The sequence below is a fragment of the Chiloscyllium punctatum genome, chromosome 5 (genome assembly GCF_047496795.1).
Source record: "Chiloscyllium punctatum isolate Juve2018m chromosome 5, sChiPun1.3, whole genome shotgun sequence".
Lineage (NCBI taxonomy): Eukaryota > Metazoa > Chordata > Chondrichthyes > Orectolobiformes > Hemiscylliidae > Chiloscyllium > Chiloscyllium punctatum.
The window spans coordinates 6,949,511-6,967,547 of record NC_092743.1 but is presented as its reverse complement, the minus strand read 5'-3'; the positions used below and the strand labels follow the sequence as shown (position 1 = coordinate 6,967,547).

Below are 18,037 nucleotides of genomic sequence, written 5' to 3'. Positions count from 1 at the left end.
TAGGGGGCCAGAACTAAAGGGCATAGATTTAGGGTGAAGGGAAAGATATAAAAAGGGACTTCGGGGCAACGTTTTCACACAGAGGGCGGTGTGGGTGTATAGAAAGAGCCAGCAGAGAAAGTGATGGAGGCTGATACAATTACAATGTTTAAAAGGCATCCATATGGGTATATTGATAAGAAAGGTTTAGAGGGATATGGGCCAAGTGATGGCAAATGGGACAAGGTTAAGATATCGGCATGGACAAGTTGGGCCGAAAGGTCTGTTTCCATGCTGTACATCTCTATGACTCAATGTAATGGACTGGAGATGTCTGTGACATCTTCAACCCATGAAAGGAATAATTTGTTCTCTCGGTACACTGAACAGAAGGGAAAGCTACAGGGAGAGAGTCAGATTAGAAGGACACACTTATGATCTGAGATAGAGAAGGTGAAGGGGGACTTGGATAGACCATGAAATCTGTAATACACAAAAACAAAATATTGTAAATAATGATAATTTCAGGTGGTATGTCTGGAAGCATCTGTGGAAAGAGAAACTGAATGTTTCCAGTTGGTGACATTCCCTGGCAACCAGAGATTCAAATGAGGTGAATGGTCTGCTTCTGTGTGCAGAATAATTAGCAACAAATGAACAGGAGAAAGGTGTGAAGCTGGAAAAGCACAGAAGGTCAGGCAGCATTTGAGGAGCAGGAAAGTCAACGTTTCAGGCTGAAACTCTTCATCAGGACTATGGAGGGGGAGGGAGCACAGAAGTATATAGAGGTGGGGATGGGGGAGGGGGATAAGGTTAAGTGGGATGATGATAGGTGGATACAGGTTAGGGGGCTGTTGTGATTGGTCAGACAGAAGGGTGGAGCAGATGGGGGAGTAGGAAGATGGAAAAGATTAGGCCAGGGCAGGGAGGCAAGGACAGAAGGCTAAACATGGGATAAGGCTGGGGGAGGAGAGAGGAGAAGCTTCAAAATCCCTCCTCCTCTAGCCTTATCCCATGTCTAGTCCCATCCCTCCTCATCTCCCTGACCTGGTCTAGCCTTTCCATCTTCCTACTCACCTATCGACTCAATCACCCCCCCCCCCCCCACTCCACCCCCTCCAAATTTCCTGACATAGGGGTTCAGCACACAATACTGATTTTGCTGCTCCTCAGATGCTGTCTGACCTGCTGTGCTCTTCCAGCTTCACTTCTATCAACTCTGATTCCCAGCATCTGCAGTCCTTACTGTCTCCAAAACATGAGAAAGGTAAAACAGCACATTCACAACTGAATCACTGCAGTAAATGCTAATGGAATTCCCAGGGTGTTACTTATAAATTATACAAGGGCAGGAATGTTATGCTGTGTGATGCATAATGCATTATCCTGCTGCTGAGAGGCTTAAACAGTTCTCAGAACCACCTTCAAGACTACAAGCCCAATTGCCAGTTAAGTAAATGTTGAGTTCACAGTTCAATTGAGCCAAAATACTTAATTTTTTAAAAAAAATATACACACACACACAAAGTTTGATTGGCAGTGAGGGAGTAGCAGATAGTCAGACTCTGGTATATCCTGCTCCATCAAGAATTTTTCTCCACAATCCAGAAACCGTCAGTTCAAATCTCTACAAGTCAGGAAGAGACACTGGAAAAGTAGAGAGGAATGTTGGGATGAAAAGAAAAGGAAGCTCACACCCTTTTTCCCATCTCTGTCAACACAGACTGGTGGCCTTGTAGGGTACATCACCAGCTTTTCCAGTAGCACTAATCCAGAATCTGGTTTCCAGCATCTGCAGTCTTGTAGGGTCAATCACCAAAAATCCACAGAAGAGAGATTGGCAGCACAAGGCAGGCCTACAGATCAGCTGACCACAAAGAGACTCAAAGGGCTCCAGTTGGGTAGTAGAGGGATTAAACCCTCAGGCAAGCGAATGTTCAGGTCAGGAGGCCTGCAGCAAAGAGCACCTGAACCTGGTGGATGGACAAGAAAATAAATACCTTGGGTGAGAGGCTGGGTCAATGGCCAATGGCAAAGATGCAAAGTAGGATACTTGGGGAAACGAAAAGGCCCAAATGGAGGAAGAGGAGATCAGAGGTCTAGAAAATACTTTGCTTGAAAAAAAAATTAAGAAACATGAAGAAAGGTAAAATCTCATTCTTAACATAAATGTATTTCATCTTTTCATACAGAGACCAGGGCTGCCCATTAAGTGCAAAGTACACTCCATCCTTAACGCTGTTGTTGTTTGAGCCTTCTCAAATTTTCCCAGTATAATTTCATTCTTCATACAAGATTTTCCTTGGCCTCCGGTTATGATACATATGCATGGTCTGCTTCCTCACACTGGTCTTGCACCAGATAATCCAGAACAGAGCACTGTGCCAATCAGCAAGGTATGTGCACTGAAAGGACATTAACCCTCGGTGAGTCTGGAACTAAGAGGCATAGCTTAAAAATAAGGGGTCTCCCATTAAAGACGGAGACAGAACAAATTTCATCTGAGGATCATTCAAGTATGGAACTCTCTTCCACAGGGAGGCTGGGTCATTGAACACATTAGAAGGCTGAGACACAGATTCTTTGTCACGAGATTATGGCAGACAGGCAGGGAACTGGAGTTCAACAATCAGCCATGATCTTACTGAATGCCATAGGGCATAACCTACTCCTCCTTCATACATTCTTATCAATGACCCTAGTGGGATACCTCTTCTGCGGGGAAATTTCCCACAACACCAAGGACTTGTTGAGCAAGCATCCTCGGACCTTCACAGCATATTTGGGACAACTGGTCAATGGCCAACATGAGCCTCCTCTCCGTATCACAGCGACAGCCCCATCAATTCCCAGCATTCTAAAGCATTGAAGATTGGTAAGGGACCATGTGGATAGCTGAGTGCCAACATTCACTAAATCCTATGAGTGGATAAGACAAAGCAGCTCATTCCTGTGCCTAACAGGTGAACAAAAATACGATGTGCACCAGAATGCAGCAACTTCAGCAAAAGAAGAGGATCTGTAACTCTGGCAGGCATAAGTCACAATTCGTCACAAGATGAGGCGACAGCCAGGACAGACAAATGACTCTGATACACATGTATGCAGTGATAAGGAATTCAGGAAAAAAAAGTACTTTTCATTCTGTGGATAAAAAAGGGCCCTGGGAGTGGATACATCCTTACTCACCAATACAAGGAAGGAGAGCCGCGGCTTGAAAACGAAGCTTTACTCTGCCTGTTCAAGCCTGAAGAGCTAAATAACAACAGTGAATTGATTTTTTTGAAATTGTTTTTGTGCAGATGGCTCAGGGCGTTGAGGAAAGCTGTTGGTCATCAGGCTGTGTCTATCTCTCTCTCACACACACACAGCAGACAGACCACCCTCCCAGCTACAGGTATACGCCTTTTAGTCATTAGAAGCTACACTCCAGATCAAACAAGTGCCTTTTGGGGATCTCCACAAACTCTCCAAGGCCCCCTTGTTTGTGCTGGAGGAATGGAATACAATTTACAAGAAGCAAAAAAAAACCATAAAACTTTTATCACATTATCCTGAAATAACCTTTTGAAATACCATTTCAGGATAAACAAGCTGATGACTACAGATGGAGAGAGTTGGCCTCTTCCATCCAGAACACTGTTATACAGTTAAGCAATTACATGAAAAGCAGTGTGAAAATAAGAACAGTAGACCTAAAGAAACACCAACAGAATATAAGAGGGTGGTGGGGGAGGAAGGGAGAAAGAAACAACTCATTAAACCAGCACCTTGGGCGTTTGCTGTTTTTCACAGACTCTACAAACTTGCTCAAGGGAAAAGACAGATCAAGCTACAGTCAATGAAGAAAGCCGCAGTGCATACCAGAACAAATCAGACTTCCCTCTTTGTTGAAAGCCAACAGCCTAACTTTTCTTTTAAGAAAAGCAGGAACAGTTTGCACACACAATACAGATACTTCCAAGCCAGCCTTACGTGTTTTAATTGGAAAAGAAATCCTGAAAGAAATGCAACTTAGAAAAAAATGACTTTTGCAAAGAAAGACCTCATTTTTACACTGGCCATTTTTCTTGGTGCAAGTAGATGGGACACAAACCATCGCAACATCACCCTTATTCATTAGTTTATAAACAAAATTTCACTGAATTAATTATGTATTCCAAACTATCTCCCATAAAACTAGGGTAGGGTTTTTATTAATGAATTATCTGCACAGCATTCAGCTGGAATTAAATTAGTTCCTGTTACAGGGGCTACTTTCTGCAATGTATTCACTCAAGGCTTTAAAAAGGCAAATGGAAGATTTTGCAGTCACACCCATTGGCTGAATTTGGGATAAAGTTGAAATTAAGGCAATAATAGCACCTTCTATCGATTACCAGGATTGTTAAATTAGGCTAAAGGCATCAAAAGCTGAAGCACATTGACATGCAATAATTCAAAAACAACTGTATATTCATCACCCGTTTAATCACAACAGGAAAAACATATTGCAGACACTGGAAACAGAACAAAAAGCAATTTTTTGGGGTTATTTTTGCATGGGATGAATGTGTCACTGGCAATGCCAACATTTGTCTCCCATCCCCAGTTACGGTTAAACAGAGTGACTCATTAAAACTATTTCAGAGGGCACTAATGATTCAATTAAATTGCTGTAGGGTCTGGAGTTACATGTAGGCTAGACCAGGCAAGGGGGACAGATTTCCTTCCCTAAAAGGGCATTAGTTAACCAAGTGAGCCTTTAACAATAAAATTGCTGGAAACAATAAGCATACCTACCATGTGGACAGAGAGAAAAACAAAGTTATTGGTCAAACCAATGGTCCTAACAAATATAACAGATTATTAAAATGCAAGCAGCAGCTTGGGGGGAGAAAAGTAAAAAGGAAAGTCTATAATACAATGTAAAACAGAAGAAAAGTAGTGATAAAATGTTTAATGATGCATGATAACGGTCCTATGGTGTTGAGTAAAGAAAGAATATATATACATGGAGATGATGCAAGTGGCAAAATTATGAACAGTTCTCATTTGAAAGCAACGAAAGAAGAGAGTAAAATTGAAACCTGCAAAACAAAGAGAAAGGAAATGGGGGCCAGAACCCATTGTCTAAATTTGAGAACACAATGCTGAGTCCAGGAGGCTGTAAAATGTCAAATGGAATTACAAGATGCTGTTCTTCACCTGAACATTCAGCTGCACTGGAACACTGAAGGAGCAAGGTAGAGAACTAAAACAGACAAACGGAAACTCAGAGTCACACTGCAAACTGGACAAAAGTGCATCGCAAAGCAGTCTACCGATGTCTGGCAGTGCGTTATACAGCAGGCAGACTATGTACTCAATGGTGTATATTAAATTGAAAGGATCATATTTAAAATCACGATTCCACCCAACGGTGAAGTGTTTGAGACGTTGGATGGTGGGAAGGGAGTAGACACAAGGACAGGTCTTGCATCGCCTGCACATTCAAGGAAAGGTGCTTTGGGAAGGAGACAGTACAGTATTAGGAATAAATAACTCCATGATGGTCCTGAATGGAAGGGAAAGAGGGGAATAAGGCAGCAAATTGGATGGACACAATCTACTTCCTTTCCAAGTCCATCAAATAAAATATTAACTATGCTTCTCTCCACGGACCTGCTGAGCTTTGTTTTTCATTTTGGAAAATAGATATTATAATTGCATGAAGAACAAGCATGTGAAAGCACCGCATTAAATGAGCTCTATGCTAGAACAGAGAATATCAGGGAAGGTGAACAGACGGGGCTTATTCTCTCCAGGTAAACAAATAAAAAATAAGACATGACTCTAGAGGGTAATCTCCCTAAGATCATGAACAAGTTTTATCAGCTAGATCAAGAATCCATCTCAGCCTTGAATATAAAAAACAATGATGTCACACAGCTGTATGGTAAAGAGTACCAAAGACTGTTAACCCTCAGAAGCAATTCCTCATCTCAGTCTTAAACTGGGATCCTTTTATTTTGAGATTATACCCTCTGGTCCTGGACTCTGCCTCAAGGGAAAACATCCTCTCAGCGTTTGTCCTGTCAAGCATCTTTAACATCCAATGACGTTTCAGGTTTCAGTGAGATCAACTCGCATTCTTCTAATCTCCAGTGAGCACAGTCTCAACCTCGTTTAACTTTTGCTCAGAAGACAATCCCTCCCTACCAGGGGTCATCCCAGTGAATCTTCTCTGCACTGCCTATGTGAAATATTACCTTCCCAAAATGAAAAGATTCAGACCTGCTCACGGTATGTGGTCTCACCAGCACCTCATTCAGCTGCATTAAGACTTCCCTATCCTTATATTCCAACCCATTTGAAGCAAGGGCCAACATTTCATTATCCTCTGTATTCCTTGCTAGCCAGGTCAGAAACCAACATAGCTAAGATTTGACATAAGTTTGGATCAAGGCAGCAGGATTTACAGAGAAACTCAAGCTTGCAAGAACTGCATCACCTGAAGCCAGCCAGGAGTATCATAGATGACTGAAGCTGAAAGGGGACAAAGGCATATCACAGCCAGCCCCATCCCCTGTCTATAGAAGCCAGCTGTATAACTGGTAGCTGATGGGATACAATCTGCTCTTGTGCTCTAACCCTTACCAGCCAAACCTTTTCAAACTTTGAGCTGTGGCTTTCCAATTCACTGGAACCCTCCCTGAAAGCAGCAAATTCGGGAATATTTTAACCAGTGACAGCATGATTTCTGCAGTCACTTCCTTTAACACACTGGGATACAGGCATCAGGCTCTGGCAACTTGTCTTGTCTTCAGCCCATGAGTGTCAAATACTTTATTTCTTCAATTAGATCATTCCTCTTATTAACACCTGGTTTTTATTGGCTTTCTTCAGTATGTTTATAGTTTTGTACACTAGTGTACATTATGTACACTAATGCAAAATATTGTTTTCAATTACCTGCCATTTCCTTGCTCCCAGATGTTAATTACACAGTTGTACCCTCCAAGGGGCCTCACACTTCAGCTACTCTTTTCTAGATACTTATGGAAGTTCTTGTTGTTTGTTTTTAATATCTCTTGCCAATTTGTTTTCATAACAAATTTTCTGCCTCTCATTAGCCTTTTGGTCATCCACTGCTCATTTCCAAAAAAAACCCCAAACTCTAGTTTTTGACATATTGTATGCCTGTTTTTCATTGGATATTCACCTTAACCACCTTCGTTAACCACGGGTGGTTCATCCTTCTCACTGATTTATTTCTGACTGGAATACATTTTGCTGAGCGTTATGTAATATCTTCTTAAATGCCTGCCACTGCTCAACTACTGACCTTCCCCTTGGTCTATTTACCCAGCACACTTTAGATAACTATTCATACCTCTAACTGCCCTTGTTTAAGTTGAGGACACTGTTTTGAGATCAGAGTTACTCTCCTTTAAACTGAATTTAAAATTCTATCATGTTGTGATCATTATTCCCAAGTGATTCTTAATGAGGTCTAATGTTACTCTTACTTGATTATACATTATTAGATCGAAATTAACCTATTCCCAGAGAGGGTGTACATGAAATGAAATTAAACAATCCCCGACGACTTCCATGTTACCCTGGATTTGTCCAGTCGATATGCAGATTAAAATCACCCATGACAATGGTTGTGTCTTTCTGACATGTCTCCAGTGTTTTGTGTTGTGCTGGGACATGGTTACTTACCTATCTCCAAAGCTTTTCTCTGCAGGGATGCAGAGGAGAGAAATGCTTCATCTTTACAGGACCGGATAATAGTGCCCACCAATTCAGAGTTTGATGCAAGAATGCGTGCACGCTCTTCATTGACGTTAACCCCAGCCATGGAGGCCACATCATTGATGTCATCCTCCTCCCTGCAGGAATTAAAATAAACATTCATGTAGTAGAAAAAAGCAGCTATTCAAAGGAAGCAAACATTTTCCACAACCAATGGCTTCGTGAGAGAAGAAAGGCACATTAAACAGAATGTAAAGCACAGAAACATGTGACGTGGCCCAAGTAATTTGTGACGATGTTCAAACACCACACTCTCTCAACTGACACTGCCATATTCAGGTCTTTCAACAAACTGATCTAATCCATTTTTCACGTCTACTTGTTTGCCTTTCATTTGTGACATTTATTTGCCTCAACCACATCTGAAAACAATATTTATATTCTAACCACTTGGAATATACCTCATTGAATTTATGACTAGCTTGGATTTGCTTTTGTTTAATTTTTCAGCATAGGGAAATATGCTTCTATATCCACCCTTTGATTTATTTGCTTTAAAAAAAATGATTTGTTTCTCTATAATGACAAAACTCCTTGAGTCAATGAAGTACTCTTTTAGATACAATCACTTAACAGAACAAAAGTGTGGCAGCGAGCTTCAAAAGAGCAAGCTCCCATAAACTGCAAAGCGATAATGGCCAGATAATTTGTTTCAAGTAATGTCAGTTGAAGGATAAACGTTAGTTAGAGCAAGGGGTTATCTCCAAAACACTCCAAATCTCCCTGAGATTTCCTCACTGAACGAGGGCCTTGGTTTAACATCGCAATTGAAAGGTGACAGCGCTTCCAGTGAATGATCCTAGATTTTGTTTGTTCTCAACATAGTGGGGTGAAACTTGAATGTACCTTCTTTTTGACTCAGAGGCAGAAGTGCTACCCACTGAACCAATGCCAACAAATGAGTACTATTTCTTTCAGGAGATGCAGATATTGCTGGCTGAGCCAGCATTTATTGCCTATCCTTCATTACCCTGGTAAAGATGCTTTCTTGTGGGGGGTTCATTTCCGAACCAGAGGACACAGCTTAAAAATAAGGGGTAGACCATTTAGGAGAGAGATGAGGAGAAACTTCTTCACTCAGAGAGTGGTGGCTGTGTGGAATGCTCTGCCCCAGAGGGCAGTGGAGGCCCAGTCTCTGGATTCATTTAAGAAAGAGTTGATTAGAGCTCTCAAGGATTGTGGAATCAAGGGTTATGGAGATAAGGCAGGAAGAGGATACTGATTGAGGATGATCAGCCATGATCATAATGAATGGTGGTGCAGGCTCGAAGGGCAGAATGGCCTACTTCTGCACCTATTGTCTATTGTGATGCAGCTTTTACGACTTCAGAATCTCCTAACTACTACACAGCCAATTACATTTATTTTAAAACCTACCACAAGCTGCCGCAATTTTAATGCCGCAAAGATGGCAAACAGTAACAGGACAATGATCAGGGATTGATTAAAAAGTGCTCCCGGGATATTGCTTCTCCAAAATGGTGAGCATGGTTCTTATACGCCCATATGTGAAAACACATGCGGCCTTGGGAGATTCATGTGGTCACACCACAGGGATTTATTTTAAAACAAGCTAAAGCTAGAATCCCCTCCCCAATATGCTAGAATGGAACTGGATAGGGTCAAAAGGTGTGGTGCTGGAAAAGCACAGCAGGTCAAGCAGCATCTGAGGAGCAGGAAAGTCAACATTTTAGGCACAAGCCCTTCATCAGGAATGGAACTGAAGAGGTAATAAGTCACAACTTGTATCTCAGTAATTTTACCTGAGGGAGTGTCTGTATCATTAAATAGATACAATGTTTTCAGGCTATGCCAATGAAACTAACACTTTTACAGGCAGTCCCCAGGTTATGAACTGGTTCAGTTTCTGTGTGTTTTCTTAGGTCGAAATGTATGCAAGTCAGAACACAATATTGATTAAACTGACCATTCATAAATATAAGCAAATATTCATGTTAGATCCTCAAAATTAATATAAATAAGGGAGGTTTGTAAATACGAGCATTTGTAAATCCAGGACTGCCTTGAACCCTGAAACGAGACTTGAAATAAGCAGGACAAGAAGTAGTCTGTTCCTTTGTAGAACAATACAGGACACTTGTCTTCTTCCATCAGTTGTTTAAATGTACTATTCGACCAGTCTCACATTCCCCTACTCTTTCCCTGCAAATTTATCTTTTAAGCAAAATTTAAACTCCCTTTTCAAAATTACTGCCACATTGCCTTCCAGTACCCTTTGAGGGAGGCTGCTCCAAATTGTAACATGCATGCCCCTCCCGCCCTCTAGTTTCTAAGCAGGACGTCAGAATCCATTCTTGAATAAAATGGAGTGGCCCCCTACAGTTCATGAAATAAAATCACTGTATACTATGGCACCTCTTAGTGGCTGATTACAGCACAGCACGACTTTTCAGTCACTGCTTTTGCTGCACGGCCCAGTTTGCAGAACACTTCAAAAGAGAGGTCGAGGGAAATGAAGGGGAGAAAACCTATCCCATTAGTTAGCATTCTGGGCAGAATGCTACAGCCATGGCAGCTGGTACCCATGGGAATTGTAGGTCACGACACTGATTACATTTTAAATCAAACCAAATGTAAATGTAAATGCAATATAGGGATATTGGTGTTCCTGAGCAGAAATGTGTGTGGAGAAATTTGCATCAGTAAAACAGACAATTGGGCCCAAACGGTCCACATGAAGCTGTTTTTGTTAGAGAGAAGGTCGAGAGGGGACTTAGAGACATACAAGGTGATCAGAGGGTTCGAGAGGGTGGACAGTGAGAGCCTTTCTGCTCAGATGGTGACAGCTAGCATGAGGGGACATAGCTTTACATTGAGGGGTGATAGGTATAGGACAGATGTCAGAGGTAGGTTCTTTACTCAGAGTAGCAAGGGCGTGGAAAGCCCTGTCTATAACAGCAGTAGACTTACCAACTTTAAGGACATTTAATTGGTCATTGGATAAACAGATGATGAAAATGGAATAGTGTAGGTTAAATGGGCTTCAGATCGGTTTCACAGGTCAGCAGAAAATCAAGTGCCAAAGGGCCTGGTACTGCGCTGTATTTGCTCCACCCAAACTTGCTGCTATCTCTCCATCTCACACTGTCAATATATCCCTTTCTGTATCATAGGTTTATGCAGCTCACCCTGAAATCTATCCACACTGTTCACCTCAACTACTCCTTGTAGTGCCAAGATCCACATCTTCACACTCAGTATTATACTTGGAAAGAGACAGCAAACTGCACAAGTTTTAAACAAAACTAGTCTCCCATACGCTCCAAGGGCAAATCATCAACATTCCAAAGCTTGCTCAGTTGACACATGAAATCAAGTGCTTGTTGGCTGCATGAAGTTTACAAAGTCAAATACTTCATCACAAAACTCCAATTATAGCATGCATTAGATGCACAACACAATTAAGGGAACTGAAGAAAATCAACCATTTATCAAGAGACATTTACTAAAATCCTGAAACATTATGTAAAGTAATTCAGAGTACTGCTGCTCAGCATGTCTTATCACCATTTACTTCTGTACTATTTATTACAATTATTACAAGCTGAACTTTCCAGAGTAGGCGATGGCCACACACCTGACTCCTTGAAAGAGCAATCCAAATAGACCCAATGCCCCTTTCCTTTCCCATAGTTTGCTTTTCTAGCAATATATTCAAATTTCTTTTCTTGATTCTGATAATTTTGCCTTGGCTACTCTTTCAGGAAGGACATTGCAGATCATACCATACAGTGTACAAAAGAAAAAAAATTCTCATTTCCAACCGAACTCAGAAACAGTTTCTCCTCTACATTGAAAGCCACTCTTCATTTTCAATACCTATTAAATCTCTCCTTAACTTTCTGAGCTCCAAGAAAAACACCAAGTCTCCACATTAACTGAAGTTCCTCATCCCTGCAGACATTCCACTGGATCTCCTCTGCAGCCGAGAACCATAGAAAAGTGTACAGCACAGGAAGAGACCATTCGGTCCATCATGCCCGCAACAGCCAAGAAAACCTAGCACTCCATTTTAATCCCAGTTTCCAGCACCTGGTGTACAACCTTGCAGATTACAGCATTTCAGGTACAGCTCCAAGTTTCTTTTAAATGGGTCAATGGTTTCTCCTTTTCTAAAGCCTTGACATGCTTCCTAAACTGGGCATAATACTTCAGCTATAGAGGTCTAGCATAACTTGTTTGCTCACCAGCTGTGGCCCTGTTGGTAGCACTATTCAGTTTCTAAGACCCCAGTTCATGCTCAACAACTAAAGAGGTCAATCACAAAAATCCAGGTTAAACATCCACTAAACCTTGTAGATGTTTTTTTTTCACACACGTCATTAATCTGCCAGCTTGAGTGAACATCAAAGACCCACAGAACCATTTTTAACAAGAACAGGCTGTCAGCCCTGGTGACCAAGCCAATATACCTTAATCACACGACAAAAAAAAGCCATCATTATATTGTCGGACAGCATGCAGAATTGCCTATATTTCAAGCCTACACTTCAAAAACACTTCATTAGCAGCAAAGAACTTCTAGATATCCAGTGATTATGGAGAGTTATATAAAAATGCAAAACAGAGTGCTGAAGAAACTCAGCAGGTCTGGCAGGGATCTACAAAGAGAGAGAGAAACAGTTGGTATTGCAAGTCTGGTACGACTCTTCAGAACCATATAAATGCAAACCAATTTTTGGTTTTCACCTATATACAAGTGTATGGCCTATACTTACAAAGCCCGGGTGCCTAACACAAAGTCCTAGATATGATAAATAGAAAAACCTTGACAACTATGTTTGAAGACCTTCGAATGGTGCAACTGTAGTCTGAGAGCATCCTACCATCACTTTTACCATAACTGTAAATAATCAACCAATTCTGAAAAACAACCTGAATTTTAGTATTATGGCACTGCTACACTTGCAATGCACAAATTTCAAAATAAAACTTGCCTTGGGAACTGGCATTATAGCTGATTTCCAAATTTGTTAAATACAATAATGCATTTTACAAATTTTCCTGTCATTGTTCAGTTACCTCAAGAACTTCAAAAAATGCTTTATATTGTGATGTCAGAGTAGAACAAAGCCATTATTGCAGAATTTGAATTTACATAAATTGTCCTGCATTCCATATCCTTAGAATGTCCCACAGGGATTTACAGCTGGTTTACTTTGGTAGAGTCACTGTTGTAATTTAAGAAAAACAGCAGCCAACTTGTATGCAGCAAGATCCCACAGACTCAAAGTGACTGGACAATCCCGCCTCAGACGACTCTCTGTGGAGTTTGCACATTCTCCCAGTGTCTGCGTGGGTTTCCTCTGGGTGCTCCAGTTTCCTCCCCATCATCCAAAGATGTGCAGGTCAGGTGAAATGGCCATGCTAAATTGCCTATGGTGTAAGGTGAAGGGGTAAATGTAAGGGAATGGGTCTGGGTGGACTTGTTGGGCCGAAGGGCCTGTTTCCACACTGTAAGTAGTCCAATCCAAATTAAAATGCTTGTGAATGTTGATAGCAGCATAAACATGAGTCAGAACAACAGAAATGCCAGATATCAGACAATCTGATTCACTTCATTTGATATTTGAAATTGCTGAAGGCACTGGATACACAATAAAGGCCTTGATCCCCAACAAAACAAAAACAAAGATGATTGATGAGGGCAGAGCAGAAGACATTGTGGGCGGCACGGTGGCACAGTGGTTAGCACTGCTGCCTCACAGCGCCCGAGACCCGGGTTCAATTCCCGCCTCAGGCGACTGACTGTGTGGAGTTTGCACGTTCTCCCCGTGTCTGCGTGGGTTTCCTCCGGGTGCTCCGGTTTCCTCCCACACTCCAAAGATGTGCAGGTCAGGTGAATTGGCCATGCTAAATTGCCCGTAGTGTTAGGTAAGGGGTAGATGTAGGGGTATGGGTGGGTTACGCTTCGGCGGGGCGGTGTGGACTTGTTGGGCCGAAGGGCCTGTTTCCACACTGTAAGTAATCTAATCTAATCTAATCGTCTGTATGGATTTCAGCAAAGCGTTCGACAGGGTTCTGCATGGTAGACTGGTTAGTAAGGTTAGATTCAATAAGGTGTGGTGCTGGAAAGGGCACAGCAAGTCAGGTAGCATCTGAGGAGCAAAAGAGTGAACGTTTAGAGCATAGCCCTTCATCACTGTCCCCTAGTTAGGTCAGATCACATGGGATGCAGGGGAAACTAGCCAATTGGATACAAAATTGGCTTGAACACAAGATGGTGGTAGAGGGTTGCTTTACAGACTGGAGGCCTATGACCAGCTGTGTGCCACAAGGATCAGTGCTGGGTCCATTGCTTTTTGTCAGTTATATAAATGATTTGGATAGGAACACAGGAGGCATGGTTAGTAAGTTTGCAGGTGACACCAAAATGGGTAGTTTAGTGGACAGTGAAGGAGGTTATTGCAGGGTACAACAAGACTTTGATCAAGATGGGTCAATGGGAGAAGAGTGACAAATGGAAGTTAATTTAGATAAATTGAAGGTGATGCATCTTGGAAAGGCAAACCAAAGCAGGACTCATACACTTAATAATTGGGTCCTGGGGAGTGTCACTGAACAAAGAGACCTAGGGGTGCAGGTACATAGTTGGGAGTTGGGATGTCATGTTATGGCTGTATAGAACTTTGGTTAAGATCAACGAGGTAAAAACAATAACTGCAGATGCTGGAAAGCAAATACTGGATTAGTGGTGCAGGAAGAGCACAGCAGTTCAGGCAGCATCCAACGAGCAGCGAAATCGACGTTTTGGGCAAAAGCCCTTCATCAGGAATAAAGGCAGTGAGCCTGAAGCGTGGAGAGATAAGCTAGAGGAGGGTGGGGGTGGGGAGAGAGTAGCATAGAGTAAATGACCTGGGAGTGGCAGAGGGAGAGGGACTCCCTGAGATTCTTGTAGAGAGAGGAGGAAAACTTCTTCAAGGCAGGCATCCTTGCAAGAGGATTCGCAGTAGGATTAAAACTACTCTCTCCCCACCCCCACCCTCCTCTAGCTTATCCCTCCACTCTTCAGGCTCACTGCCTTTATTCCTGATGAAGGGCTTTTGCCCGAAACGTCGATTTCGCTGCTCGTTGGATGCTGCCTGAACTGCTGTGCTCTTCCAGCACCACTAATCCAGTAAGAACTTTGGTTAAGTCATTTTTAGAATACTACGTACAGTTCCGGTCATCCTTATATAGGAAGGCTGTTAAACTGGAAAGTGTGCAGGAAAGATTTACAAGGATGTTGCCGGGTTGGAGGGTTTGAGCTATAAGGAGAGGCTGAAAAGCCTGGAGCTTTTTTCCCTGGAGTGTCAGAGGTTGAGGGGTGACTTTATTGAGGTTTATAAAATCATGAGGGGCATGGATATGGTGAACTGTGAAGGTATTTTCCCAGAGGGCAGGGGAGTTTAAAACTGGGAGGGCATAGACTTAAGGTGAGGGGGAAGGATTTGAAAAGGCACCTGAGAGATCATTTTTACCACGCAGAGGATGGTGTTTGCACAGAATGTGCTGCCAGAGGAAGTGGTCAAGATGGGTACAATTACAATATTTAAAAAGGCACCCGAATAGGAAGAGTTTAGAGGAATATGGATCAATTGCTGGAAAATAGCATGAGGTCAAACTGGGATGACTGGTCAGCATGGACGAGTTGGTCTGAAGGGTCTGTTTCAGTGCTGTATGACTTAGACTCTAAAATCTAAGTTGTAGCACTGGGAAATACGCTAGGGTTATGCCCTAAATGAAAAATGGAGCAACCAGAGTAACCTTCGAATACACAAGGGGTATGGGATTTACTTTCCAGTGACACTAATGAACCAGAAAGGGATGTCACACATACAATTATATGACCAAGAATGGTGTTCTGTTTGTCCCCCAAAGTCTGTGTCATCTTATGAATCAATAGTGTAAGGTCTGCAGCAGTTCAAGAAGTTGGCTCACCACAACCTTTAGGGGCAGGCAACAAATGCTAGCCCAGCCAGTGACACCCACATCTCAAGAGAACTTCAAAAATGCCACTTCATTTCATGCATTTTACCATATTACCATATTTAAATAAACCAATTCAGTTAGGTGTGATCATAAAATACATGCAGAGTTGAATATCAGATTGTATTAGCTCTTTGAAGAGCTAATACAGACCATCTCAAACACAATTGGTTAAAAGACCTGTTTTCATTAAGGAAAAGATCTAAGTTGGTCTAAGATTTTGCCCTCCTGCTGTCACATATTAAAGGATGAACTATATACAGGTGTTCTGACCACCAACCCCAACAATCCAGATGTTGGATATAGAACAGGCAGAACAGCGCAGAACAGGCCCCTCGGCCCTCGATGTTGGGCCGACATGTGAACTATTCTCAGCTCGTCCCCTACACGATCACAAAGTCATCCATGTACTTATCTAAGGATTGTTTAAATCTCCCTAATGTGGCTGCGTTGACTACATTAGCAGGTAGGACATTCCACACCCTTACCACCCTCTGCGTAAAGAACTTTCCTCTGACATCTGGCTTAAATTTATCACCCCTCAATTTGTAGTTATGCCCTCTTGTACAAGCTGACATCATCATCCTAGGAAAACATATTTCACTATCTACCCTAACTAATCCTCTGATCATCTTGTATGTCTCTATCAAATCCCCCCCTTAGCTGCCTTCTTTCCAATGAGAACAGACCCAAGTCTCTCAGCCTTTCCTCATAAGACCTTCCCTCCAGACCAGGCAACATCCTGGTAAATCTCCTCTGCGCCTTGTCCAATGCTTCCACATCCTTCCCAAAATATGGCGACCAGAACTGTACACAATATTCCAAGTATGGCCGCATCAACGTTTTGTATAGTTGAAGATTCAACAGGGCAATTCCACATGGTGAAATACAAAACACACTGTACTTTAATTCCAAGTAATCCTCGGGGTTATCTTATTTGCCACATCAACATAGAAGAGATCAGAATTGCAGAATTAACTTGGAAAAGGTGACAGGAAATAAAAGTTAGCCATTTGGCATGCTTTGCCTTTCAACACAAACATGGCTGATTATCCAATATAATCCCCTGTTCCATACCTTTCAACCACAGCAGCTTCTTGAAAATACTCAATATTTTGGCCTCAACTGCTTTCTGCGGCACAGAATTCCACAGGTTCTCCAGTCTCTGGGTGAAGACATATCTCAAGTGACAGTTGCCTTTGAATGTTTACATCTTCCACCACACTATTGAAACAACGTGGAGGGCTTGGAGAGAGTGGAAGAGTTGTTTACCAGGGTGTTTTCTTGCTTGGAGTGTATTAGCTGTAAGGAGGGATTGGACAAACTCACTGTTTTTTGCTGGAGCATTGGAGGCTGAGAAATGACGTAATAAGTGCTGAGAAAATTATGAGCGGCATGGATAGATTGGAGATGTAGTCTTTTTTCCCCACCAGGGTGGAAATTTCAAATACTAGGAGGCATAGGTTGAATGTGAGGTGGGGAAATGATTAAGAGAGATGTACAAGGCAAGTTTTTTATTCATGTAGAGGGTGGTAGGTGCCTGGAATGCACTGCCAGAGGAGGTGATAGAAGCAGATACATTAGCAATGTTTAAGAGGCATTTAGACAGACACACGAACAGACAGGGAATAGAGGGATACAGACCACATGCAGACAAATAGGATTAGTTTAGAATGACATCATGGTCAGCAAACATGGTGGGCCAAAGGTTTTGCTCCTGCACCATACTGTTCTATATTCAAACCAACCAAGAGAAGACAGAAATAGATCGTCTTCTGCAAAGCATACGGTTCAATGGAACTACAGGGAATGAGCATACGATCCAGGTTACAGGGCAATGTTGGGTTCAAAGTGATCACACTCCGAGGCAAGAGTGACAAAATGCTCCCAATTATACTTGGTATGAAAGGACTTTCCCCATAAGTGATTCCAGGTTTTCTCTTGCACACCTCCTCTCACTAGGAGTCTGGCTATTTCTGTTGCGGGCTATCAGCAAGTCATTCCTGAAGAAGGGCTCTGGCCCGAAACGTCTATTTCCTGTTCCTCGGATGCTGCCTGACCTGCTGTACTTTTCCAGCAACACAGTCAACAACCACTATCAGGCATGTCAAGCCTACATACTGATTTAATATAATTTAGTGTTCCAGGTTTTATTTTTGGACACGCTTTAGATTAGATTACATTCCCTAAAGTCTGGAAACAGGCCCTTCGGCCCAACAAGTCCACACTGAAGAGCAACCCGCCCAGACTCATCACACTACATTCACCCCTGACTAATGCACTTAAC

At 42.3% G+C, this 18,037-nt stretch overlaps 1 protein-coding gene across 3 annotated transcripts in view; it reads right to left on the bottom strand.

Annotated features, from left to right (window-relative positions):
• LOC140476855 (transcription initiation factor TFIID subunit 4-like) overlaps positions 1–18,037 on the bottom strand; it is a 136,196-nt gene that overhangs the window by 86,716 nt on the left and 31,443 nt on the right. For all 3 annotated transcript variants that reach the window (XR_011960613.1, XM_072569716.1, XM_072569717.1), the window contains exon 10: positions 7,669–7,838. Coding sequence is in view for 2 of the 3 variants with exons in the window: in XM_072569716.1 (XP_072425817.1) it covers positions 7,669–7,838 (170 nt within the window). In the remaining variant the exon portion in view is untranslated. The remainder of the gene's footprint in view (positions 1–7,668; positions 7,839–18,037) is intronic.